Here is a 20,518-nt window from a genome sequence, read left to right on the forward strand (position 1 = left end):
TTCTGGGGTAGAGGGTGGGGAGTCAGGGGGTAATCAGAGAGGTTTCCTTTGCAAATTATTTGCTTAGATACGTGGACATCAGTTGGTAGCCGGAGTCAAAAAACAGGCCAAACCAGGATTTCTAATCGTAGGCAAAGCTGCTGACCGCCTGGGGTAAGCCAATCGCTAGCAGGGAGTTGGGAGTCAGGGTGGTCTGTCCTTGAGGTGACCAACAGGGACATCAAAAGGAACCCTTTCTGTAGTTTTGGGAGTCTCTGGGGTTGAGCTGTGGGGCCCTGGGCAACCTCTGTGGGCACCACCCATCGGCACCTGCCCTTTGGACCAGGCTGGTGCCACTCCTTTCAGAATTCCTGTGTCCCTGCGGATCCCCAAACCACGTCCCCCACCCCGCCTCCTACCTCAGGCGCAGCTCCCCTCCTGCGGGGCAACATACCGCTGGAGCCAGCGTGCCACAAGGGAAAGCGCTCCTGCCAGCCTCCCCTCGTGTCTCCTGCCATCTCCCCAGCTGGGCACAGCCAACACACTGGCTCCATAAAATTGGTGAGAAACGTGAAGTGATGGGGGACCATTGTCTGTAGTCAATGCCCCGTCTGCCCCCAGCCCTGATCCTAAGAGGCCTTGTGGGATATTTCCAGCCGTGAGAACTTCAGGAGGTATGCTAAGCTCCATGCAGGCCCTGTTCTTTAGTCCAGGAGGAAACAGGCTCAGAGCTTACATGACCTGCCCAAGGTCACCTGGGCAGTAAGCAGGGAAGGCAGGACTTGCACAGAGCCGTGAGAAGGACGACTCCCAAATCTTAAAGTCGAACATGGTCAAGTGCGTGATCAGGTGAGGTCAGTATCACTCCCAGTGCCATTTCCTGAGGGAGGAAACCGAGGCCCAGCGCGGGAACAGCGCGAGGTCACAGAACAAGGAGGGAGGGGCAGGATTCGGATCCAGGTGGGTGTTGAGTCTGAAAATAACCTAGGAGAGCAGCTCCCATGTGGGCGGCAGCGCATCCCGACCGATCCTTTCGATGCCCCTTCCACAGATGGGGAAGCTCGAGGGCCGGGCTCTCTTTGCACAGATCCTGGGCCTGCGGGGAAGGGAACAGGGTGGACCCAGCGCTGCCTGCCAGCAGCTTAAAGTAGGGGAGCATGTGTTATGCACTTAGAGCATTGAATTTATACCAAGAAGGGGGATATGTGAGTGGAGCCATTTTCTGGAGGAAATCGAGGCCCACGGGGGATGTCACAGGCTAATACCACGCAGCGGGTAAATACCGTGCAGGAGGGTTCGCATCACAACCATGGGGGTAGGGGCGTTTTTTATTGCCATTCCTCCCCAGCAGATGGCAGTACAGAGCCAGGGCCTTATCCCAACAGAAGAGGCCCCCCTGAGCCACCGCTCTACAGGGAAGGCAAGGGTGTGGCCAAGGGGTGCCTCTTCCCAATTCACACCCAGAACCCCCACAGGCAAGCAGCGTTCCAGATGGAAGAGGCGAGGCCAGGATTTGAATCAAGGACCAGGTGCTTCCAGGGCTGGGATAGCTTCCCAAGGACTCCACAGGCACCCGGAGAGGAAGGTTCTCGTTCTGGGGGCAGCCCCGGCCGCCGCGGCCCTGGCGGTCACTTCTTCTTCTGCACGTGGCCACAGTCGTACTTGCCGCGCACGACGGTGAGCTTCACGCCGGGCAGGTCCTGGGTGCGGCCGCCCTTCACGAGCACGACGTGGTGCTCCTGCAGGCTGTGGCCCTCTCCGGGGATGAAGCACACGGCCTCCCGGCCGGTGCTGAGCCGCACGCGGCAGCATTTGCGATTGGCCGAGTTGGGTTTCTTGGGCTTCCGGATGAACGTGCGCAGAACCACGCCCTTCAGCTGCGGCCGGCCCTCCGTGGGGCCCGGAGGGGCAGGCGGCCGCTTCGGAAGCCCCCGGCGGTGCATCTGGTTCAGGGTGGCCATGGGGCGGGCGGCCCCGAGCTGCGGGACCAGGGCTAGGCCTGGAGACACACAACCGGGAGGGCGCAGGGGGGTTATCATCCCAATGAAGGCAACGCATAAGACTTCTAGGCCCTGTTGCCAGCACTTTACAAGGATAGATTTGTTTACGTCCAGAGGTGGTTGCTAATATTAGCAATAACGTTTACTGAGCAACCGCCACAGGTCAGGTTCTATCTTAAACGTTTAACGTGAATTAACTCATTTTATTCGCAAGGAAGATACTGACTTTAATGCTGTTTAAAAACAGTAACAGGGGCGCCTGGGTGGCTCAGTCGGTTGAGCGTCTGACTTCGACTCAGGTCACGATCTCGCGGTCCATGAGTTCGAGCCCCGCGTCAGGCTCTGGGCTGATGGCTCAGAGCCTGGAGCCTGCTTCCGATTCTGTGTCTCCCTCTCTCTCTGACCCTCCCCCGTTCATGCTCTGTCTCTCTCTGTCTCAAAAATAAATAATAAAACGTTAAAAAAAATTAAAAAAAAACAAACAGTAACAAACACAATCAGACTCAGGGGCGCCTGGGTGGCTCAGTCGGTGGGGCGTCCGACTTCAGCTCAGGTCATGATCTCGTGGGTTGATGGGTTGGAGCCCTGAGTCGGGCTCTGGAGCCTGGAGCCTGCTTCGGATTCGGTGTCTCCCTCTCTCTCTCTCTGCCCTTCCCCTGCTCATGCTCTGTCTCTCTCTCAAAAATAAATGAAGATTAAAAAAAAAAGCAAACAGATTCACACCATGTCATGTACTGTTCTATGCATCGTACCTATATTAACTTGTGCCCGCTCCACAACAACCCAGTGGGGTGCTTCCGGGAGGTGTCCCTCCTTCTCCCTGGCACACTCATTTCACACACAAACTTTATGCTCCCTCCACATCCAGGGAAGGCCCTGGCTCATGTTCTGTGTCTCACATTACAGCAGAATCCTCAAAGGGGCTGAGACGTTCCTAGGAGTCTCTTCCTAGTGGCGTGCCCTTGAGTAAGACTGCCGCTCAGTGGCCTCACTGTATCACAAACACCATGATCGAATCTCCCTCCTGAGTATGGTGTGTAAAGGCTGCCACGAGGGACGCATATCAAGTCAGCTTGGGAGAACGAATACTGTTAAAATGTCGATACTCAGGGCGCCTGGGTGGCGCAGTTGGTTAAGCGTCCGACTTCAGCCAGGTCACGATCTCACGGTCCGTGAGTTCGAGCCCCGCGTCGGGCTCTGGGCTGATGGCTCAGAGCCTGGAGCCTGTTTCCGATTCTGTGTCTCCCTCTCTCTCTGCCCCTCCCCCGTTCATGCTCTGTCTCTCTCTGTCCCAAAAATAAATAAACGTTGAAAAAAAAAAATTAAAAAAAAAACGTTGAAAGCTCTAAAAAAAAAAAAAAAAATGTCGCTACTACCCAAAGCAATCTACATATTCGATGCAATCCCTATCGAAATAACACCAGCATTCTTCACTGAGCTAGAACAATCTTAAAATTTTCTTTGTATTATTATTTTTTTAATGTTTATTTATTTTTGAGAGAGACACAGTGAGAGCAGGGGAGGGGCAGAGCGAGAGGGAGACACAGAATCCGAAGCAGGCTCCAGGCTCTGAGCTGTCAGCACAGAGCCCCACATGGGACTCGAACTCAGACGGGGGAGATCATGACCTGAGCCGGTTGGACGCTTAACAGACTGAGCCATCCAGGCACCCCAAACGATCTTAAGATTTGTATGGACCCACAAAAGACCCCGAATAGCCAAAGTAATGTTGAAAAAGAAAACCAAAGCAGGAGGCATCACAGTCCCGGACTTCAAGCTGTATTACAAAGCTGTAATCATCAAGACAGTATGGTACTGGCACAAAAACAGACACTTAGATCAATGGAACAGACAAGAGAACCCAGAAATGGACCCACAAACGGATGGCCAACTAGTCTTTGACAAAGCAGGAAAGAATATCCAATGGAAAAAAGACAGTCTCTTCAGGAAATGGTGCCGGGAAAACTGGACAGCAACATACAGAAGAATGAACTTGTACCACTTTCTTAGACCATACACGAAAATAAATTCAAAATGGGTGAAAGACCTAAACGTATGAAAGGAACCATCAAAATCCTAGAGGAGAAAACAGGCAACAACCTCTTTGACCTTGGTCACAGCAACTTCTTACTTGACATGTCTCCAGTGGTAAGGGAAACAAACAAAAGCAAAAATGAACTATTGGGACTTCATCAAGATAAGAAGCTTCTGCACAGCGAAGGAAACAATCAGCAAAACTAAAAGGCAACCGACAGAATGGGAGAAGATATTTGCAAATGACACATCAGATGAAGGGTTAGTATCCAAAATCTATAAAGAACTTATCAAACTCAACACCCAAAAGACAATACAGTGAAGAAATGGGCAAAAGTCATGAATAGACACTTTTCCAAAGAAGACATCCGGATGGCCAACAGATACAATGAGAAGATGCTCATCATCAGGGAATGCAAATTGGTGCAGCCACTCTGGAAAACAGTATGGAGGTTCCTCAAAAAATTAAAAATAAAACTACCCTATGACCCAGCAACTGCACGACTAGGTATTTATCCAAGGGATACATAAATGCTGATTCGAAGGGGCACATGCCCCCCAATGTTTATAGCAGCGCTATCGACAATAGCCAAGGTATGGAAAGAGCCCAAATGTCCATCGACTGATGAATGGATAAAGAAGGGGCACCTGGGTGGCTCTGTCAGTTAAGTGTCCAACTTCAGCTCAGGTCATGATCTCTTGGTTTTTGAGTTCGAGCCCCATGTCGGGCTCTGTGCTGACTGACAGCTCAGAATCTGCAGCCTGCTTCAGATTCGGTGTCTCCCCGCGCCCCCCCCCCCCCCCCGCCCCAGTCATGCTCTCTCAAAAATAAACATTAAAGAAAAATTGTTTAAAAAGATGTGGTATGTACACATACACACAATGGAATATTACTCAGCGATCAAAAAGAACGGAATCTTGCCATTTGCAACAACATGGATGGAACTAGAGTGTGTTATGCTAAGCAAAATAAGTCAGCCACAAAAAGACAAACATCATATGATTTCACTCATACGTGGAATTTAAGAAACAAAACATATGAAGATAGAGGAAGGGAAGCAAAACTAAGATAAAAACAGAAAGCGAGACAAACTATAAGAGACCCTTAAATACAAAGAACTCAGGGCTGCTGGAGGGGGTGTAGGGTGGGGAGGATGGGCTAAATGGGGGGGAGGGGCATAAGGAGGGCACTTGTTGGGATGAGTACTGGGTGTTATATGTAAGTAATAAATCACTAAATTCCACTTCTGACATCATTATTACATTATATGTTAACTAACTTGGATTTAAACTTTAAGAAAATTAAAAATTAAGAATTAAAAAAAAATACATATCAGCTGAATGAATGAGCCAAGCGCTTTGCTTGGATGTCTCACCCACGGAATTTAATAAGTACCTGCTGAAGAAATCAGCAACTGACCCAAACTCCTGATGCCCCCTGACGACGCATAGTAGCCCCCAAGGCAACCACTTCCCACCTCTTGCCCCCGCAGCCCGAGCTCTGCTAAAACCCACCGTGTATCCATCCATCCCTAATTTAACCCCTGATTCCCCCGGGGCTGCGGCAGAGGCACACAAGTCCCGGCGGGGATAGCCCTTATCCTGCTGCGTCTCTGCAGCTCAAGCCCCTAACTTACCATAATTTAGGGACGTGTTGAGGCCACGGAGAAGACCGGACCAGGACATCCCACCGCCTGCAGGGTCCCTGTGTGAGGGGATATGAGCATCAGGAAGGAAAAAGGAAAAAGTGGCCGTAGCCGGACAAGGGCCCAAATTCTGCCCACCACGTCCTCAGAGCCTTCTGATTAAATCCAAGGAAATTTCCTCGACGGTCTAACCGCAACCCCACACGCTGCTGACAGAAATTCCCTCGGTAAATTTAGTTTCGCTCTGAGTGGGCACCCAACAACCTCTCCCGCCCCCCGCACACAGAAGCAGAAGGGAAACTGAGGAGAAGGCCCGGGAGACTGGTAGAATCCAATGATTTCCATCAACTTCACCGACCCTTGCAGGGTCCGCAGGCACGCTGAATCTGCCTCTTGCCCCTTCCGGAGGTCACCCCGGCAGGGATTGGCTGGTTCTGCCTCCCGTGTACGCTGAAGGGGCGGGGCACAGATGACGATTGGTCAACGACAGAGTCAATCACAGCCGATTTTTCTCATCGAACTGTATTTGAGGCTCGAGAGGCGCTCACCCCATCCAGGGTCTGATTGGCAGGACGGCTGCTTTGCAATTGGTCTAAACGCGGAGGGGGCGGGACGAAGGGTGCGTGACTCCTTGTCCCCTGTCCAAGATGGCGGCGTCCATGGCGCGGCGCTTGTGGCCTTTGGTGGCTGGTCGGGGTCTTCGTTCCCGGAGAGGCTGCATCCGCAGCCATAGCCCAAAAAGAACTTTTGCCACGGAGAGACGAGACCGGAACCTCCTGTACGAGCACGCGCGCGAGGGCTACAGCGCGCTCCCTCATCTGGACATGGAACCTCTGTGCGCATGCCCGGAAGAGGCCGCGCGCGCCCTGCAGCTCCGCAAGGGGGAGCTCCGGCCCGAAGACCTGCCCGCGATCGTGAGTGCGCTTGCGCCGGCCGTCAGCTGCGGGGCGGAACGGGGCTTGCGAGATACTGTCCAGCAGGGGGCGAAACTACTTCAGGAATTTCCGTTTCTTCCCAAGTTTAGCCAGTATGTTGTGCTTGGCACCCATAGATGTGCCAGTTATCCACGGAGTGCTCGGGCCCTACTGTGTACCCACCCACCATGCGCCTGTTCCGTAAAGCGTACTGAGTACCTACTTTGCGCTTAGGAACTTAACTACGTGCCGGTGTTCTCTGTGCTCCAGCCTCCTGCCAGGCTTCCTGAAGACCACAAAAGAAAATAGGGGAGGGGGAAGAAATTGAGGGACAGGGATGTGAATTAGACGAGGGTGGAGAGGGGGTTGCCTCTGGAGAGTAAGAACCCTGCACCTGCCCCACAGGTAGCAAGCATTTAAATAATTATTTAAGGGGCGCCTGGGTGGCGCAGTCGGTTAAGCGTCCGACTTCAGCCAGGTCACGATCTCGCGGTCCGTGAGTTCGAGCCCCGCGTCAGGCTCGGGGCTGATGGCTCAGAGCCTGGAGCCTGTTTCCGATTCTGTGTCTCCCTCTCTCTCTGCCCCTCCCCCGTTCATGCTCTGTCTCTCTCTGTCCCAAAAATAAATAAACGTTGAAAAAAATTTTTTTTAAATAAAAAAATAAAATGGCCTACGGTACACACAGTGGGATATGATTCAGCCTTCCAAAGGGAAGGAGATTCTGACACATGCTAGAACATGAATGAACCTTGAGGACATGACGCTAAGTGAACTAAGGCTGTCACAAAAAGACAAAAGCCGGATAATTCCATTCACGCAAGGTACCTAGAGTGGTCAAATGCAAGGAGACAGGAAATAGAGTGACGGTTGCCAGGGGCTGGGGAGAGGGGAACAGGGAGATAGTGTTTAATGGGTATAGCATTTCAGTTTGTGAAGATAAAGTTCTGGAGATGGATGGTGGGGATGGCTGCACAACAGTGTGAATATACTTAGTGCCGTTGAACTGTACTCTTAAAAATGGTTGAAATGCTACACTTTATATACTTTAAAAAATTTTTTTTTATGTTTATTTAGTTTTGGGAGAGAGAGAGAGCATGAGCAGGGGAGGGGCAGAGAGAGCGGGAGACACAGAATCGGAAGCAGGCTCCAGGCTCTGAGTTGTCAGCACAGAGTTCGTGGGGCTTGAACTCACTAACTGCAAGATCATGTCCTGAGCTGAAGTGGGACGCTCAACCGACTGAGCCACCCCGGCGCCCAACTTTATGTATTTTTTTAAACGTTTATTTATTTATTTTGAGAGAGAGAGAGAGAGAGAGAGAGTGAGCAGGAGAGAGGCAGAATCCCAAGCAGCCTCCGCCCTGTTAGCACAGAGCCCCATGTAGAGCTTGAACCCACAAACTATAAGATCATGACCTGAGCTGAAACCAAGAGTCGGGCACTTAACCGACTGATTCACCCAGGCGTCCCATAAAATGCTGAACTTTATATTTTACCACAATTTCTTAAAGTGCTGGTTTAGCAGTCTTGAATTATTTATAACCCGCTAATGGATCACATCCCAAAGCTCGAAAAACACTTCTTTAGGGCATGAAATGTGAAGAGGAAAATGGCATATGGCTTTATGGGCAATAACAAGGCACGTGAATTGTTCCTAGGGGCACTGGGGGGCTATGGGTGCCTCCAGGCAGGAGAGGGATTGTGTAAGAGCTCTGGCTGGACTGGAGGAGGTGAGCCTGAAGGCTGGGAGGATAGCACAGCGGTCCTCGTGGCAGATGACAGGATCTGGAGTAGAGAGGGACAGGAGTCAGGGGATGGGAGGAGGACAGATGCGATGGACGTTCAGGAGGCAGAAACGTCGGGACGTAGAACCTGGCCACAGGGCTGGGGTGGCATCCGGCAGGAGGGTCAGGGTCCTGTGGCCGGGATGGGAGTTTGTGGGGCTGTCCCTGGAGGAGGAGCAGCTTCGGGAGGGGGATGTTTTTCCTAGAGTTACTCTCGCGCATGGTGAGTGTCCAGGAGACATCCGGGGGAGCCACCCAGTGGGCAGCAAACCACCTTATGGCCTGCTCCCCCTCCCAGTTGCCAGCCCCGGGGAGGTAGGACAGTGCTGTTTGCACCATTTTATCAGAGGGAAAACTGCAGCCAGAGAGGACAGAGGGGTTTGCCCAGGGCTGCGGGCTCACAGAAGCACCTCACGGGAGTAGGTGTGCCCGCGAACCAGAGCTGAGCCTGCTTTGTTGGAGGGGACGGGTTGAGCGCGGCAGCCCCATAGGACAGAGGCTGCCTCTCTCTTCTCTGAGACTCAGAGGTGAGTGCTGGCGGGGCCTCAGCTCTGTGCCCCTCAGCGCCTGGGTCCTTTCACCCTCCTGCTCCGCGTCCCTTAGGATGCGGTCCTGTTTGGCTGTGCTTCAGAGCCTGTCATCCAGTCCAAGGGGAGTGAGAGAAAGCCCAGCATGGGGGCTTGTCTTCAAGGAGGTGACCCAAGAGTCACACTCTCTCCTTCCACTCACGTCCTTTGGTTGATCTTGGACACGTGAGCACAAGTAGCTGCAAAGGAGGCTGGGAAACGTGTCTTACGTCTGGGCAGCCGTGTGCTTTACATCAGGAAGCCTAGTACAGAAGGGAACGAGGAGAGCCTGGCTGCTGGGCTCCAGGTGGCCAGCAGGGGGAGGCTCCAGCGAGAAGGGGCAGGAGACAGTGGCCCCTTCACCCCTTTCCCTCCTGTGTCCTCCCCCAGATCTCAGCATGGCAGGAGCTGAGGCAGCTGCGGGAGCAGATCCGGAGTCTGGAGGAAGAGAAGGGGGCCGTGGCTGAGGCAGTACGGGCCCTGATGGTGAGCGGCAGGGGAAGGGAGGGGGTCCTAGGTGGGTGAGGCTTCACTATGTTGATTTGACCTCAGTTTCCCCGCTCACAGCCCAAGATGGCCGCGTAGTACCGTGTCTCTTCACACGACTGCCAGAGGCAGAAAACAGGACTTCTGTGGCTTGAGTAGTCTTGGGCTAGACAGCCAAGAGCATCTGCCTCAGGGGGCTGAAAAGAGTAATCATAAAAATAATAGCAGCTGTTTATATAGCAATCACTGTGTGCCAGGCACTGTTCTAGATGCTTTCCTCCTCTGAACCCTCCCAACTCTGTGAGACAGGAACAATACAAACCCAATTTACAACCAGGCTCCCAAGAGGTTAGCATGTGCCTGAGCGTCGCAGCCGGAAAGTGGGGCGAGGCAGGATTCGCACCCAGGCACCCGGGCTGCTTTTCGCCAGTCCACTCGAAGGCCGACTGCAAAACTAGTTACACCTCCCAGTGACCCTCCTACGTAAGTGCCAGGCCCCAGACTACGTGCATCACGGGCAGGCAGCCAGTGACCACAACAAAATTGGTCACGGTTCACATTCCATGAGTGCCAACTCGTCTGCTCGGGGAAGCCATTCAACAGCCCTGCTGGGGAGGTCCTGTTATCCCATTTCACAGGTGGGAATAGCGAGGCTCGGAGCAGGAGAGAGATTTGCCCAAGGGACACGGAGCAGGTAGGCACCCGACATTCAGACCCGGGTCTGCCTGATTCCGCCTGCCGCTCTGGCTCGAGGAAGGTTCAGGTTCACCAGCTTTACCGCTCCTAGCCTCGATTTTCTTATCTACGCAATGGGAAGCACGCCGATGCCAACCTCACGGAGCAGGTTGTGAAGAAATAGGACCGCGTGAGAGCCATGTGAGAGCAGGGACGGGCTCAATGAACAGAGCTGCGGGTGTGGCTACTCTTCCATTATCTTGCCTCCTCCCGGCTTTACTGAGAAACTGAGGCACGGAGGGGAGGAAGGTCTGTCCGGCCAGGCACCCACAGAGCAAGGAATTCACCCCACCCCACCCGGCCCTGTTTGACCTTTCACCCCTCCTTTCTTCCCTCCTCCCTGGCCCCAGCTTTACGAACTTGATCACCCCCTCCGTCTCTCTTCTGCCAGGTCAACCGGGACAACACTCAAGTGCAGCAGGTACTCCCCAGGGCCGGTGTCCTGCCCCGGGGGGGAGTGGGCGGGTGCCACGGGGGTCGTGATTCCTACCTGGTGACCGAAGACAACAGGATTATTGATCCAAGTGAATCTGTTGGTTCCTGAAACCTAAGAGGCTGGCTTATATCTGGTTCTAGTCCCCCCTTGTTCCCAGACCGGCTTTCTGCCCTTAGAGAAAGGGGAGGCGGGGTGGGGCCCGAAGGGGACCGCTTCCCTGATCGCTGCACCCCTGGTCCTGGGGCTCGGATCACGTGCCTGTCTTCGAGCCAATCGCTGTGGCCCAGGCAATAGAATGTTCTGGTAGGCCAGGCCTGAATCACGGCCCCCTGGACTTGCCACGTGGTGGTGAGGTGAGGTGAGGGAATTTCCCAAACAGAAATTCAGGATGTTGGGCCAAAGAGAGAGTGGGTGCCGACCACAGGGGTTGTGCGGGCAAGGCCCAAGGTCAGACTGGTTGAGGGACCCCCCCCGCCCTCTCCTGGACTGACCCAGCTTGTCCCCCTGCCCAGGACCCCCAGTATCAGAGTCTACGGGCCCACGGCCGAGAGATCCGCAAGCAGCTCATGGTCCTGTACCCCAAGGAGACTCAGCTTGAAGAGGACTTCTACCTGCGGGCGCTGAGGCTGCCCAACCAGACCCACCCGGATGTGGTGAGCGCGGTGCTGGGTGGCGGGGGAGCCCAGGGGCCCGCCCGGGACCACCCTCCCCATGACTCCCGCTGTGTCCCTGCAGCCCGTCGGGGACGAGAGCCAGGCCCGGGTGCTCCACGTGGTCGGAGACAAGCCAGGTGGGCCAGCCCCCAGGCCCAGAGCCGAGGCTGGGTGGTGTCCCTGGGGTGTGGGACGTGGCCGGTGCTCCCCTCCTCCTGCCTTCTGCCCTGTGTGTGTATGGCAGTCCGTCCCTGGCTCGCTTTGGCTGTTTCCCTTGGGTTTTCCTCCCTGACTCCGGTGTCTGTCTCTCTCTCTCTCTCTCTCTCTCTCTCTCTCTCTCTGGCTCTGACTCTCTGTACCCACCCACCTCTTTCTCACCTCCTCCTAACGTTCTCTTCCCTTTCCCTTTTCTCTCCTTTTCCACCTCGGCTCCGCGTCTCTCGCCATCTCTCCCTTTGCCAGTCCCGCCTCTGCCGCCCTCTCCTCTCTCTCTCTCCCTCTCTCTCCCTCTCTCTCTTCTCTCTCCCCTCTCCCTTTCCCTCTGTCTCCCTCGCTCCCTCTTACTGCCTCTCCCTCCTGCTGGCTGTCTCATCCTGTCTGTGTCCCTGTTCCGTGTCTCTCTCCCGACTCCTTATTCCACCGCTTCTCATCCGGATCCAGCATTCTCCTTCCAACCGCGGGGCCACCTGGAAATCGCGGAGAAACTTGACATCATCCGGCAGAAGTGAGCTCCGCCCGCTCGCGCCCCCTCCGCCCTCCCCGCCCCAGCAGCTGGCTCAGCACCAGGTGTGGAGCCGCCCGGGCCTCACCCCGCATGAATGTTTGATGCCCGGTCCCCCGCCTGGCACCTGGCCTCTGCCTCAGGGTGCTCGGGTCCCCCTCTTCCCCCACCAGCCCCGGCCCACACACACCCGCCTGTCTGCCCGTCTGTCTCCCAGGCGCCTGTCCCACGTGTCCGGCCACCGCTCCTATTATCTCCGTGGGGCTGGGGCCCTCCTGCAGCACGGCCTGGTCAACTTCACCCTCAACAAGCTCATCCAGCGGGTATGGGTCGGGATGGGAGGGCTGCCTGGAGGGGGTGACGTCAACAGTGACTCAGAGGGCTCAAGACGGGGAGGAGGGCGTTCCCTGTGCTCCAGCCATTACTTCAGAGCTTTACGTGTATTACCGACACATTTAATTCTTATAGCAACGTTATGAGGTAGATGCTCTTATCCCCACTTCCGGGATGGAGACATTCAGGCCGGAGAGGGCGTAACTAGCCCAAGATCTCACGGCTGCTGCTTGGAGCCGGCCCTAGGGCCTGTGCCTGGGACCTCACCACCTGCCGTAGTGTAACGGAGGTGTTGCTGGAATGGGAGGGGTTGGCGGGGGCTGAAGGCATGGGCTGTTGACCGTGGCCTCAGGCCATTTCCTGAGGGCACTGGGGAGCCACAGAAAGCTCTAACTACACCACCCGCTACCCTGTGTGGGATGCAGTGAGAGGAAACCGCAAAGCACCGGCAGAGAGGGCCCTGGCGGCAGGGACACTAGGGTCCCGAAGCCAGCTCCAAGCCTACTGGCTCCAAGCCAGTTGAAGCCTCCCTCAATCTCCTCTGAGGCGGAATGGGTTTTGAAGGACAAGCGGGAGCCACTGGCCCACTCTGCAGTGTCCCTGGTCTGGTGGGGGTCCTGGCCGTGCCCTCACCCCGCCCCCTTCCCGTTCACAGGGCTTCACTCCCATGACAGTGCCAGACCTTCTCCGGGGAGCTGTGTTTGTGAGTGCCCCCCGCATCCAGCTGCGTGCCAGGCCCTGTTCCGGGGACCCCAGGCGTAAAGAACAGCCTGTCTCCCCTGCAGAGACGGCCCTGGGACTGGGTTGAGGGTGGGCAACTCCAGGTGCTTCTTGGGGAGGAGCGGGGCTTGTTCCTGCAAAAGGAGGCTGAGGTTATCTGTCCCCTGACCTGTGTGGCTTGGCCTCCTCCCCAGGAAGGCTGTGGGATGACACCAAATGCCAATCCGTCCCAAATTTACAATATCGACCCATCCCGCTTCGAAGACCTCAACCTGGCTGGGACAGCAGAGGTGGGGCTCGCTGGTAAGCACCTGCCTGGGGGCAGCAGCAGGGGTGAGGATACCTCCAGTGTCCTCAGAGCAGGAGGGATTGTAGGGGGATAACCAGGAGCATCCTGGGGGTGACAGCTGCCTGCCTAGGATGTCTCAGTGACCCCCAGGGCCAGCCTGTACAGTTGTGTAGGTTGTTTACTGCACAACAGTACAGTGAGGATCCAGCCCCATGCCCTGATGGATGGTCGTGTCTACCAGAGAGGACACCTTTTCTAATTGTCACAGAGATTTCCTGTGGATGGTGGTGACCCATCCTGGCTGACACATTCTGTTCCTCTCTCCTCCCAGGCTACTTCATGGACCACTCCGTGGCCTTCAGGGACCTGCCAATCAGGTGATGTCCAATTCCTTTATTTATTTATTTATTTATTTAAAAAAATTTTTTTTAACATTTATTTATTTTTGAGACAGAGACAGAGCATGAATGGGGGAGGGTCAGAGAGAGAGAGGGAGACACAGAATCCGAAACAGGCTCCGGGCTCCCGAGCTGTCAGCCCAGAGCCTGACGCGGGGCTCGAACTCATGGACCGCGAGATCATGACCTGAGCTGAAGTCGGCCGCTCAACTGACTGAGCCACCTAGGCGCCCCGATGTCCGGTTCCTTTAGGTCTTGTCCCCCAGGTGACATTCCCTCTCCCCTCCCTGACTCTACCTCCCCTGCCCGCCCCCCCCCCCCCCCCCCGCCCAGGATGGTTTGTTCCAGTACCTGCTACCGGGCTGAGACAGACACGGGGAAGGAGCCATGGGGACTGTATCGAGTGCATCATTTCACCAAGGTTGGTGTAGCCGCGACCTGGGGAGGAGGGCTCACTCCAGTGGCCGGGGGCCTTCTGACTCCTGTGCCCGCTGCACTGCCCCAGGTGGAGATGTTCGGGGTGACAGGCCCTGGGCTGGAGCAGAGCTCACAGCTGCTGGAGGAGTTCCTGTCCCTGCAGATGGAGATCTTGACGGAGCTGGGCCTGCACTTCCGGTGCGGAGAAGGGTGGGGGTGAGGGAGGAGGGATGGGCTGGCTAGGTGCTCCCCACCTTACACGCCCTCATCACCTCCTCTCCCTCCGCCCCCTTGCCCCGTGTCAGGAATACACGCGGGATACGTATCTGTCAGTCTGTAACCTCCCGTGTGGGACCATAGGACGGTGACAGCAGCCTGAGTGGCACAGGGCGCCCCGGGGATGGGGACCCGGGCCCCTTCCCTCTCGTGGCTCCCATCCCTCGGTGTTGCCTCATCGGCACTTCACCCCAAGGGGCTCCTCACTGCCTGGGCTCGGCGGGGAGGGCGGGGGCGCCCCCTTCCCTTTCAGGCAGGACCTGGTGGGTGGCCCCACGCCCTCCCGTCCTATCCGTCACACCTGGCTTCCAGAGAGGCCGGGCGATGTGGGCTTTTCCTCTCGGTGACCCGTTACAGACCCAGGGTGCCGAGAGTGGCCACATGCCCACTCTCCTCCCCGTCCTCCCCCCCCCCCCATCCGCTCCCCTTCCGCCTTCTCCACTGCCCCGTGCCTCGCCTCTGTGCCCTCGTCGCCACCAGCTCTGCCTCCTTTTTCGCTTCCGTTTTCCTCTTTTTTGGCTATCTTCTCTTCCATCACCCCCCACCCCGTGCCTTCTCCCTCCTCCCCCTCCTCCTCCACCACTGCCACCACCTCCTCTTGCCTCGCACTGACCTTCGCCACGACTTTCTCTTCCGCCGCAGCGTCCTGGACATGCCCACCCAGGAACTGGGCCTCCCCGCCTACCGCAAGTTCGATATCGAGGCCTGGATGCCGGGCCGCGGCCGCTTTGGCGAGGTGAGCCCCCGCCGCGGTGGGGACGCAGTGGGGGACCGGGACCGGACCCCCCAAAGGTGATCCTCTCAGCCCACCCCTCCCCGCACCCAGGTCACCAGTGCTTCCAACTGCACGGACTTCCAGAGCCGCCGGCTGCACATCATGTTCCAGAAGGAGGCCGGGGAGCTGCAGTTTGCCCACACCGTAAGCGCCCGCCCCCCCTCGCCAAGCCTCCCGAGAGCCTCCGCTCCCTGAGGCCCACACCCCCTCGGCCTCTCCGGGGCAGGAGAGGTCGTCGCGGATGCGAGCACGCCTCTCCCCCAGGTGAACGCCACAGCCTGTGCCGTCCCTCGCCTGCTCATCGCCCTCCTGGAGAGCAACCAGCGGGAGGTGAGCGGTGGAAGGATCCCACCCAGGGAGGCCGAGGGTGGAGGCCCGGGTCAGTGGCAGCATCCTGAGGCCTGCTCTGTCCCCAGGACGGCTCGGTCCTCGTGCCCCCTGCTCTCCAGCCCTACCTTGGCACCGATCGGATCACGGCCCCCACCCATGTGCCTCTCCAGTACATCGGCCCCAACCAGCCCCAGAAGCCCAGGCTCCCGGGCCGGCCCGCTTCGAGCTGAGAGCTCACCGCCATCGGTCAGCAGGGCTGTTGCCGCTTCCTGGAGCTCAGGGGACCCTGGAGACCTGGGACCCGTTTTCCTAAGCCCGTCCTGACATCTGCATTCCTCACACCGGCTCCGTGCCCGGGCCCCTTTCCTACTTTCGTACTTCCTCAGAATCAGCCAGTGACCCTGTTGTCACTGGTGGTCCCAGCCTGCACCGGAAAGCAGGACGCCTGGGGATTTAAAGGTTGTAGGGATGGGGGAAGGAGAGGAAGAGGCCTCCAAGCGTCCTTCCTTCTTCCCTCCCCCAGTACTTAGCAGAAAAGTCCCCAATAAATGGTCAGAACCAAGGCCTTTGTGGATCTGTGAGCAAGGGAGATGACCCTGGCTGACCTGCGGGGGTGCTGGGCAGTTGGTCAGAGGTACTAAACCATCATAGGGTCTGTGGCCACAGGGACCATGGCCAGGAATGTCCAGCAGCCCCCAGAGCACACGGAGGGCAACTTGGGGGCCACCTCAGGAACTGAGAGGGTGCGAGGCCTCTCCCTTGCTCTAGGACGAGGGGCACCTTGCACTGACCCCAGTTGCAACCTCACTCCCCCATCTCCACTGCGGGGGGCTGGGGGGGTGGGGTCCAGTAGGCAGCACAAACTCCACGAAGCAGAAGTCGTTCTTCCCCTCGCTGTGCCTGTCTTGGTACATGGAACTGCCTTCCCAGTTCTTCAGGCCACAGCCCTTCGGTCACTCTCTGCTCCCCTCGTGCCCACGTAGGTCAGACCCTGGCGGCTCCTTCTCCAAACCATTACCAGAATCCGCCCTTACTCTCTTCCTCCCCGGTCCCTCCCTGGTCCCTCCCCGGTCCTGTCCACTGTTTTCTCCCCATCTGGAGAGTCACGACAGCCCCTCCACCATCTCCTCGCTCCCCCGCCCCCACGCAGCCAGAGCGACCCTGCGGACACCTATGTCTGGCCACATCCCTCCCCCGCTTGGAGCCCTCGTGTAGCTCCATCTCAGGGGAAAGGACAGAGCTGTCCCCGTGATCCACAGAGCCCCGCGTGGTCTGCCCCCTGCCTTCCGTTTCAACCCACCTCCTCTCTCTCGTGCTGTGGTCTTGCTGTCCTAACTCTGCAGACTCTTTTTTTTTTTTTAATTAATCTTTATTTTTGAGAGAGAGAGAGACCGTGTGAGCGTGGGGGAACAGGGAGAGAGAGGGAGACACAGAATCGGAAGCAGGCTCCAGGCTCTGAGCTGTCAGCACAGAGCCCAACGTGAGGCTCAAACTCACAAACCACGAGATCATGACCTGAGCTGAAGTCAGACACTTAACTGACTGAGCCGCCCAGGCGCCCCAGTCTGCAGACTCATTCTTGACTCCGACCTTTGCGCTGGCTAGTCCCTTCTGTGGCTACTCTTCCCCTCAATCTTGTGTGATTGCCTCCATTTTATGACTCAGGCTTTAGCCCACATATCACCTCCTCAGAGAGGACTTCCCTGGCCGGCCAGAGGAAAAGCCGCTCGCACTGTGTGATGCAGGCGTCTGCGGTCATTTCCTCCTTCCTTATAGGTGCGGAGTTGAGTGTTGTGTCTTCCCCTTCTCAAATGTCGGCTCCAAGAGGACGGGGAAGTTTGCCTGCTTGTTCACTGCTGTCACCCGGGCTTTCTGAGAGGGCGGGGCATATAGTAGATGCTCAATAAAAGCTACTGGACTGAGGGTGCTGGGACGGGTGTAGTTCCCAGGGCCAGACACTGTCTAAATGACCTTACGCACCCGTTATGTATTTACCCCTCACCTGTGGGGCAGGTGGCCACCCGCGCTGTCTCACAAAGCATAAAACCAATCCTAGAGAGGTCTGGCAGTTTTCCCAGGCTGCACAGCTGGCCGTGGTGGAGCTGGAATTCAGGCGGAGCCCAGCCACCACCTCTGCGGAAGTAGGTTTAGGACCTCCAGATCTCCAGATGAGGAAAAGGCCAAAGAAGGGAAAGAGTTGCCTGAGGTCTATCTGTGAATGGCTGCCGCTGGATTCGAACTCAGGTCGCCCTCCCCGTGCAGCCTTAAGCTCAACAGACCGTGTCTCTCTGGGGAAAGCACCCTCCCTCCATGCTGACGCTCCAGGACCATTAACTGGAAGAGGAGCGGGTGCGGGACGTGGGTCTCCATGAATAATTGAGGGTCTCCGGCAGGTGGCCGCCCGGCAGCTGTCACCCCGGCGCGGGCGGGGAAGGGGCGGTGATGACGTCACTTCCTCCCCCTCGGGGCCACTGGCGCGGGTTATAAGGAGCTGCCGCGCCGTCCCGCGCGGCGCCGAGCACCCTGGTCCCGACGCCCCACCATGCAGAGCCGCGGGCCCGCCTCCGTGCTGCTGTTGCTGCCGCTGCCCCTGCTTCTGGCGCTGCTGCCGGGGGCCGGTGAGTGCCAGGAACTGGAGAGGGCACCTCTGCGGCCAGCTCAGGGACCAGGGACTGGGGGTGCGGGGGGCGGGAACGGTGCTCCCATTGGGGTTGGACTAGAGACTTCACGGGCTGAGCTTCCAGGTAGGGACGGTGCACCTGGCAGGTAGGCTGGGGAGAGGACTGTGGATCAGCACCGAGGACAGTGCCCGCGGGGTACCGAGGGTACCAGCACCCATCTCCTTCCCCCACAGCCACCGCTGCTCCCTTGGCGCCAAGACCTTCCAAGGAAGAGGTGAGGAGTGCAGACCCCTTGCCCTGCCTCATCTTCCCCAGACCCTGGCCCTCCCTGACCGGCCTCCATGATCATCTCCCTCCCAAACTTCCCACTGCTCTCATTCCTCCCGTCTGCCCTACCCTCAACCTCCCCTCTGACCCTTCACGCCCAGCTGACCCGCTGTCTGGCAGAAGTGGTCACAGAAGTGCTGACGCTGGGCCAGGCCCAGAGAAGCCCCTGCACAGCTCTCCTCCACAAAGGTAAGGAGGGCCCAGGCCCCAGAGCCTCTTGGGAGCCCCCACCCCACCCGGGGTTCCGGCCGGGGCTGCCTGGAGGAAAGGTGGTCTCATCCCAGGGCCCCCTTGCCTGGGCTGGCTCGGCACGCCCGGTGTCCCGTCCGGCCTCCAGTCCCACCCTGGGGGGGGGGGGGTCCCTGCAGAGGTACGGGATGGGGGCAGAGAACATCCCCCAGACCTGACCCTCCTCTCCCGGTTTTGGGCAGCCCCCCTGTGGGGCCTCGGGCAGGCCCCAGAACTCCTCCAGGTCCGGTTCCCGATTCTGCTGCACAGAGAGCATCCTCTCTCTTTCCACCAGAGATGTGTGAGACAGAGCCCTACGGCTGTGTGTCCACCAAAGAGAAAGGCCTACTGGTTGGGGATTTCAAGAAGCAAGAGGCTGGGAAGATGAGGTCCAGCCAGGAAGCGAGGGATGAGGAAGAGGCAGCCGAGAGGGCCCACAAGTCTGAGGTGCGGGAACAGACCATCCGCGAGCAGCTCCATAGCCGGCTCCACCAGGAGGAGGAGGAGGAGGAGGAGGAGGAGGAGGAGGAGAGGAAGAAGAGGGGGCCCGTGGAACCCTTCGAAGGCCCGTGGAAGCGGCGCCCAGAGGGTGGAGGGGGGCCCCACAAGCGAGTGGCAGAGCAGGCCAGTGACGAGGAGACAGCCCAGTTTGAGGCCGAGGAGAAGGGTGTGCAGGTGCTGGGCGCGGGCCACGGCCTGTGGCAGGGGGCCGAGGCGGGTGGAGGAGAAAGGCACGAGGACCCGCCGCATCACCACCGCCTCCGCCAGCCGGAAGCCGGGCCCAAGCAGGAGGAGAAGGAAGAGGCTTCCGAGAGGGAGGTGAGTGGAGGCCACGGGCAAGCGGGGTAGGCCAGACGGCCAGTGGAGTCGACTACCAGATGGGTACCAGTTGGGCCGTAAACGGCCACTGTCCACCACAAATGGACCGTGGTGACCGGAACGGACACCAGGACTGGGCAGCGACCTCCGAGCAAGGCCCCTGCTTGGCCAAGATGGCTTCCACACCGAGAGTACAGTAACCAAGATGGCCACCAGAATCGCGCGGAAGCGTCCGAGTTAGCCGCCACCGTAGTCAGTAACGCGCCGTCTGGCCACGTGAAAAGTGGCTGCCGTGCTCGGTTCGCTGGACCACAGGTGGACACCGCTGCTGGGCCGTGGAAAGAAAGACGTCCCCATGACTGGCGGCGGCAGCCTAACCGGCCAGCACCTCACAAATGGGTCAGGGCCCCTTTACTAGCCCCACCTGCTGTCGTTGGCCGTGGCGGTCCACGCAGACTGCACCGCTGGCCACGTCGGCCGGTCTAACTCTTCCACTGCGGTCACCACCGCAGTCCACCACCTGGTCCGTCCGAGGACCAGAGGACCGCTGCCGGCTGCCGGCATGCAAACTGACATGGCCCACATTCATGGGTGACTCCTGAGGGGGGCCTGCCCTTGAAGGTGGGTGGGCTGATCAACCCGTTTCTGATCCCCCCAGGAGCATGACACGGTGCGGCTGGAGCACGTGCGAGATGAGCTAAAGAAGGCAACGGAGCTTCTGGGGGAGGAGATCAGGAGGGAGGGATGACCCCCGACCTCGCGTCCTCCTTCCTGACACACCCTATGGCTTATGACTGTTGACCCCCAAAGCTCGCCTAACACCCCACTCCGTTCCCCAGCCTGAAGGAACGGGGGGGGGGGGCAGGTGTGCCACGCGACCAGGCCCGAGGGGCCGAGTCTGAGCTGGGTAGAGGGGCTGGGCTCCAACCGACTCGGGAAACACCCGGCCACCCAAGTAACCCACTCCAACCCTGCCGAGTGAATAAAGCACAAAGAAAACCGCTAAGGCTCGTGTGGCACTTGATGTTAGACAG

The 20,518-nt window shown here is 57.8% G+C and overlaps 3 protein-coding genes across 4 annotated transcripts; 2 read left to right on the plus strand and 1 right to left on the minus strand.

The window, feature by feature from the left end:
* Window positions 1-1,287: 1,287 nt before the first annotated feature.
* MRPS12 (mitochondrial ribosomal protein S12) lies at window positions 1,288-6,140 on the minus strand. Of its 2 annotated transcripts, XM_045442406.1 has the most exons (3): window positions 6,018-6,140; window positions 5,651-5,718; window positions 1,288-1,978 (listed from the first exon to the last, which is right to left on the minus strand). In XM_045442406.1, the coding sequence occupies exons 2-3, from the start codon at window positions 5,697-5,699 to the stop codon at window positions 1,608-1,610; spliced, it is 420 nt and encodes a 139-aa protein (XP_045298362.1). In that variant the 5' UTR covers window positions 5,700-5,718; window positions 6,018-6,140; the 3' UTR covers window positions 1,288-1,607. The 2 variants fall into 2 exon arrangements, with proteins under 2 accessions (XP_045298362.1, XP_045298363.1); XM_045442407.1 differs by having other exon boundaries at window positions 5,651-6,023.
* A 128-nt stretch (window positions 6,141-6,268) lies between these two features.
* On the plus strand, window positions 6,269-16,051 carry SARS2 (seryl-tRNA synthetase 2, mitochondrial). Its single transcript, XM_045442400.1, has 16 exons — window positions 6,269-6,573; window positions 9,311-9,406; window positions 10,533-10,562; window positions 11,090-11,230; window positions 11,313-11,367; window positions 11,891-11,954; window positions 12,169-12,274; window positions 12,940-12,987; window positions 13,199-13,307; window positions 13,625-13,670; window positions 14,025-14,112; window positions 14,197-14,306; window positions 15,027-15,120; window positions 15,211-15,303; window positions 15,424-15,489; window positions 15,576-16,051. Exons 1-16 carry the CDS (start codon window positions 6,307-6,309, stop codon window positions 15,717-15,719), a joined length of 1,557 nt encoding a protein of 518 aa, XP_045298356.1. The 5' UTR covers window positions 6,269-6,306; the 3' UTR covers window positions 15,720-16,051.
* A 907-nt stretch (window positions 16,052-16,958) lies between these two features.
* CCER2 (coiled-coil glutamate rich protein 2) lies at window positions 16,959-20,490 on the plus strand. The gene is made up of 5 exons (XM_045442423.1): window positions 16,959-18,107; window positions 18,344-18,384; window positions 18,539-18,626; window positions 18,961-19,484; window positions 20,143-20,490. Exons 1-5 carry the CDS (start codon window positions 18,032-18,034, stop codon window positions 20,230-20,232), a joined length of 819 nt encoding a protein of 272 aa, XP_045298379.1. The 5' UTR covers window positions 16,959-18,031; the 3' UTR covers window positions 20,233-20,490.
* The last annotated feature ends 28 nt before the right edge of the window (window positions 20,491-20,518 follow it).

Source organism: Leopardus geoffroyi, chromosome E2, assembly GCF_018350155.1.
Source record: "Leopardus geoffroyi isolate Oge1 chromosome E2, O.geoffroyi_Oge1_pat1.0, whole genome shotgun sequence".
Taxonomy (NCBI): Eukaryota; Metazoa; Chordata; class Mammalia; order Carnivora; family Felidae; genus Leopardus; species Leopardus geoffroyi.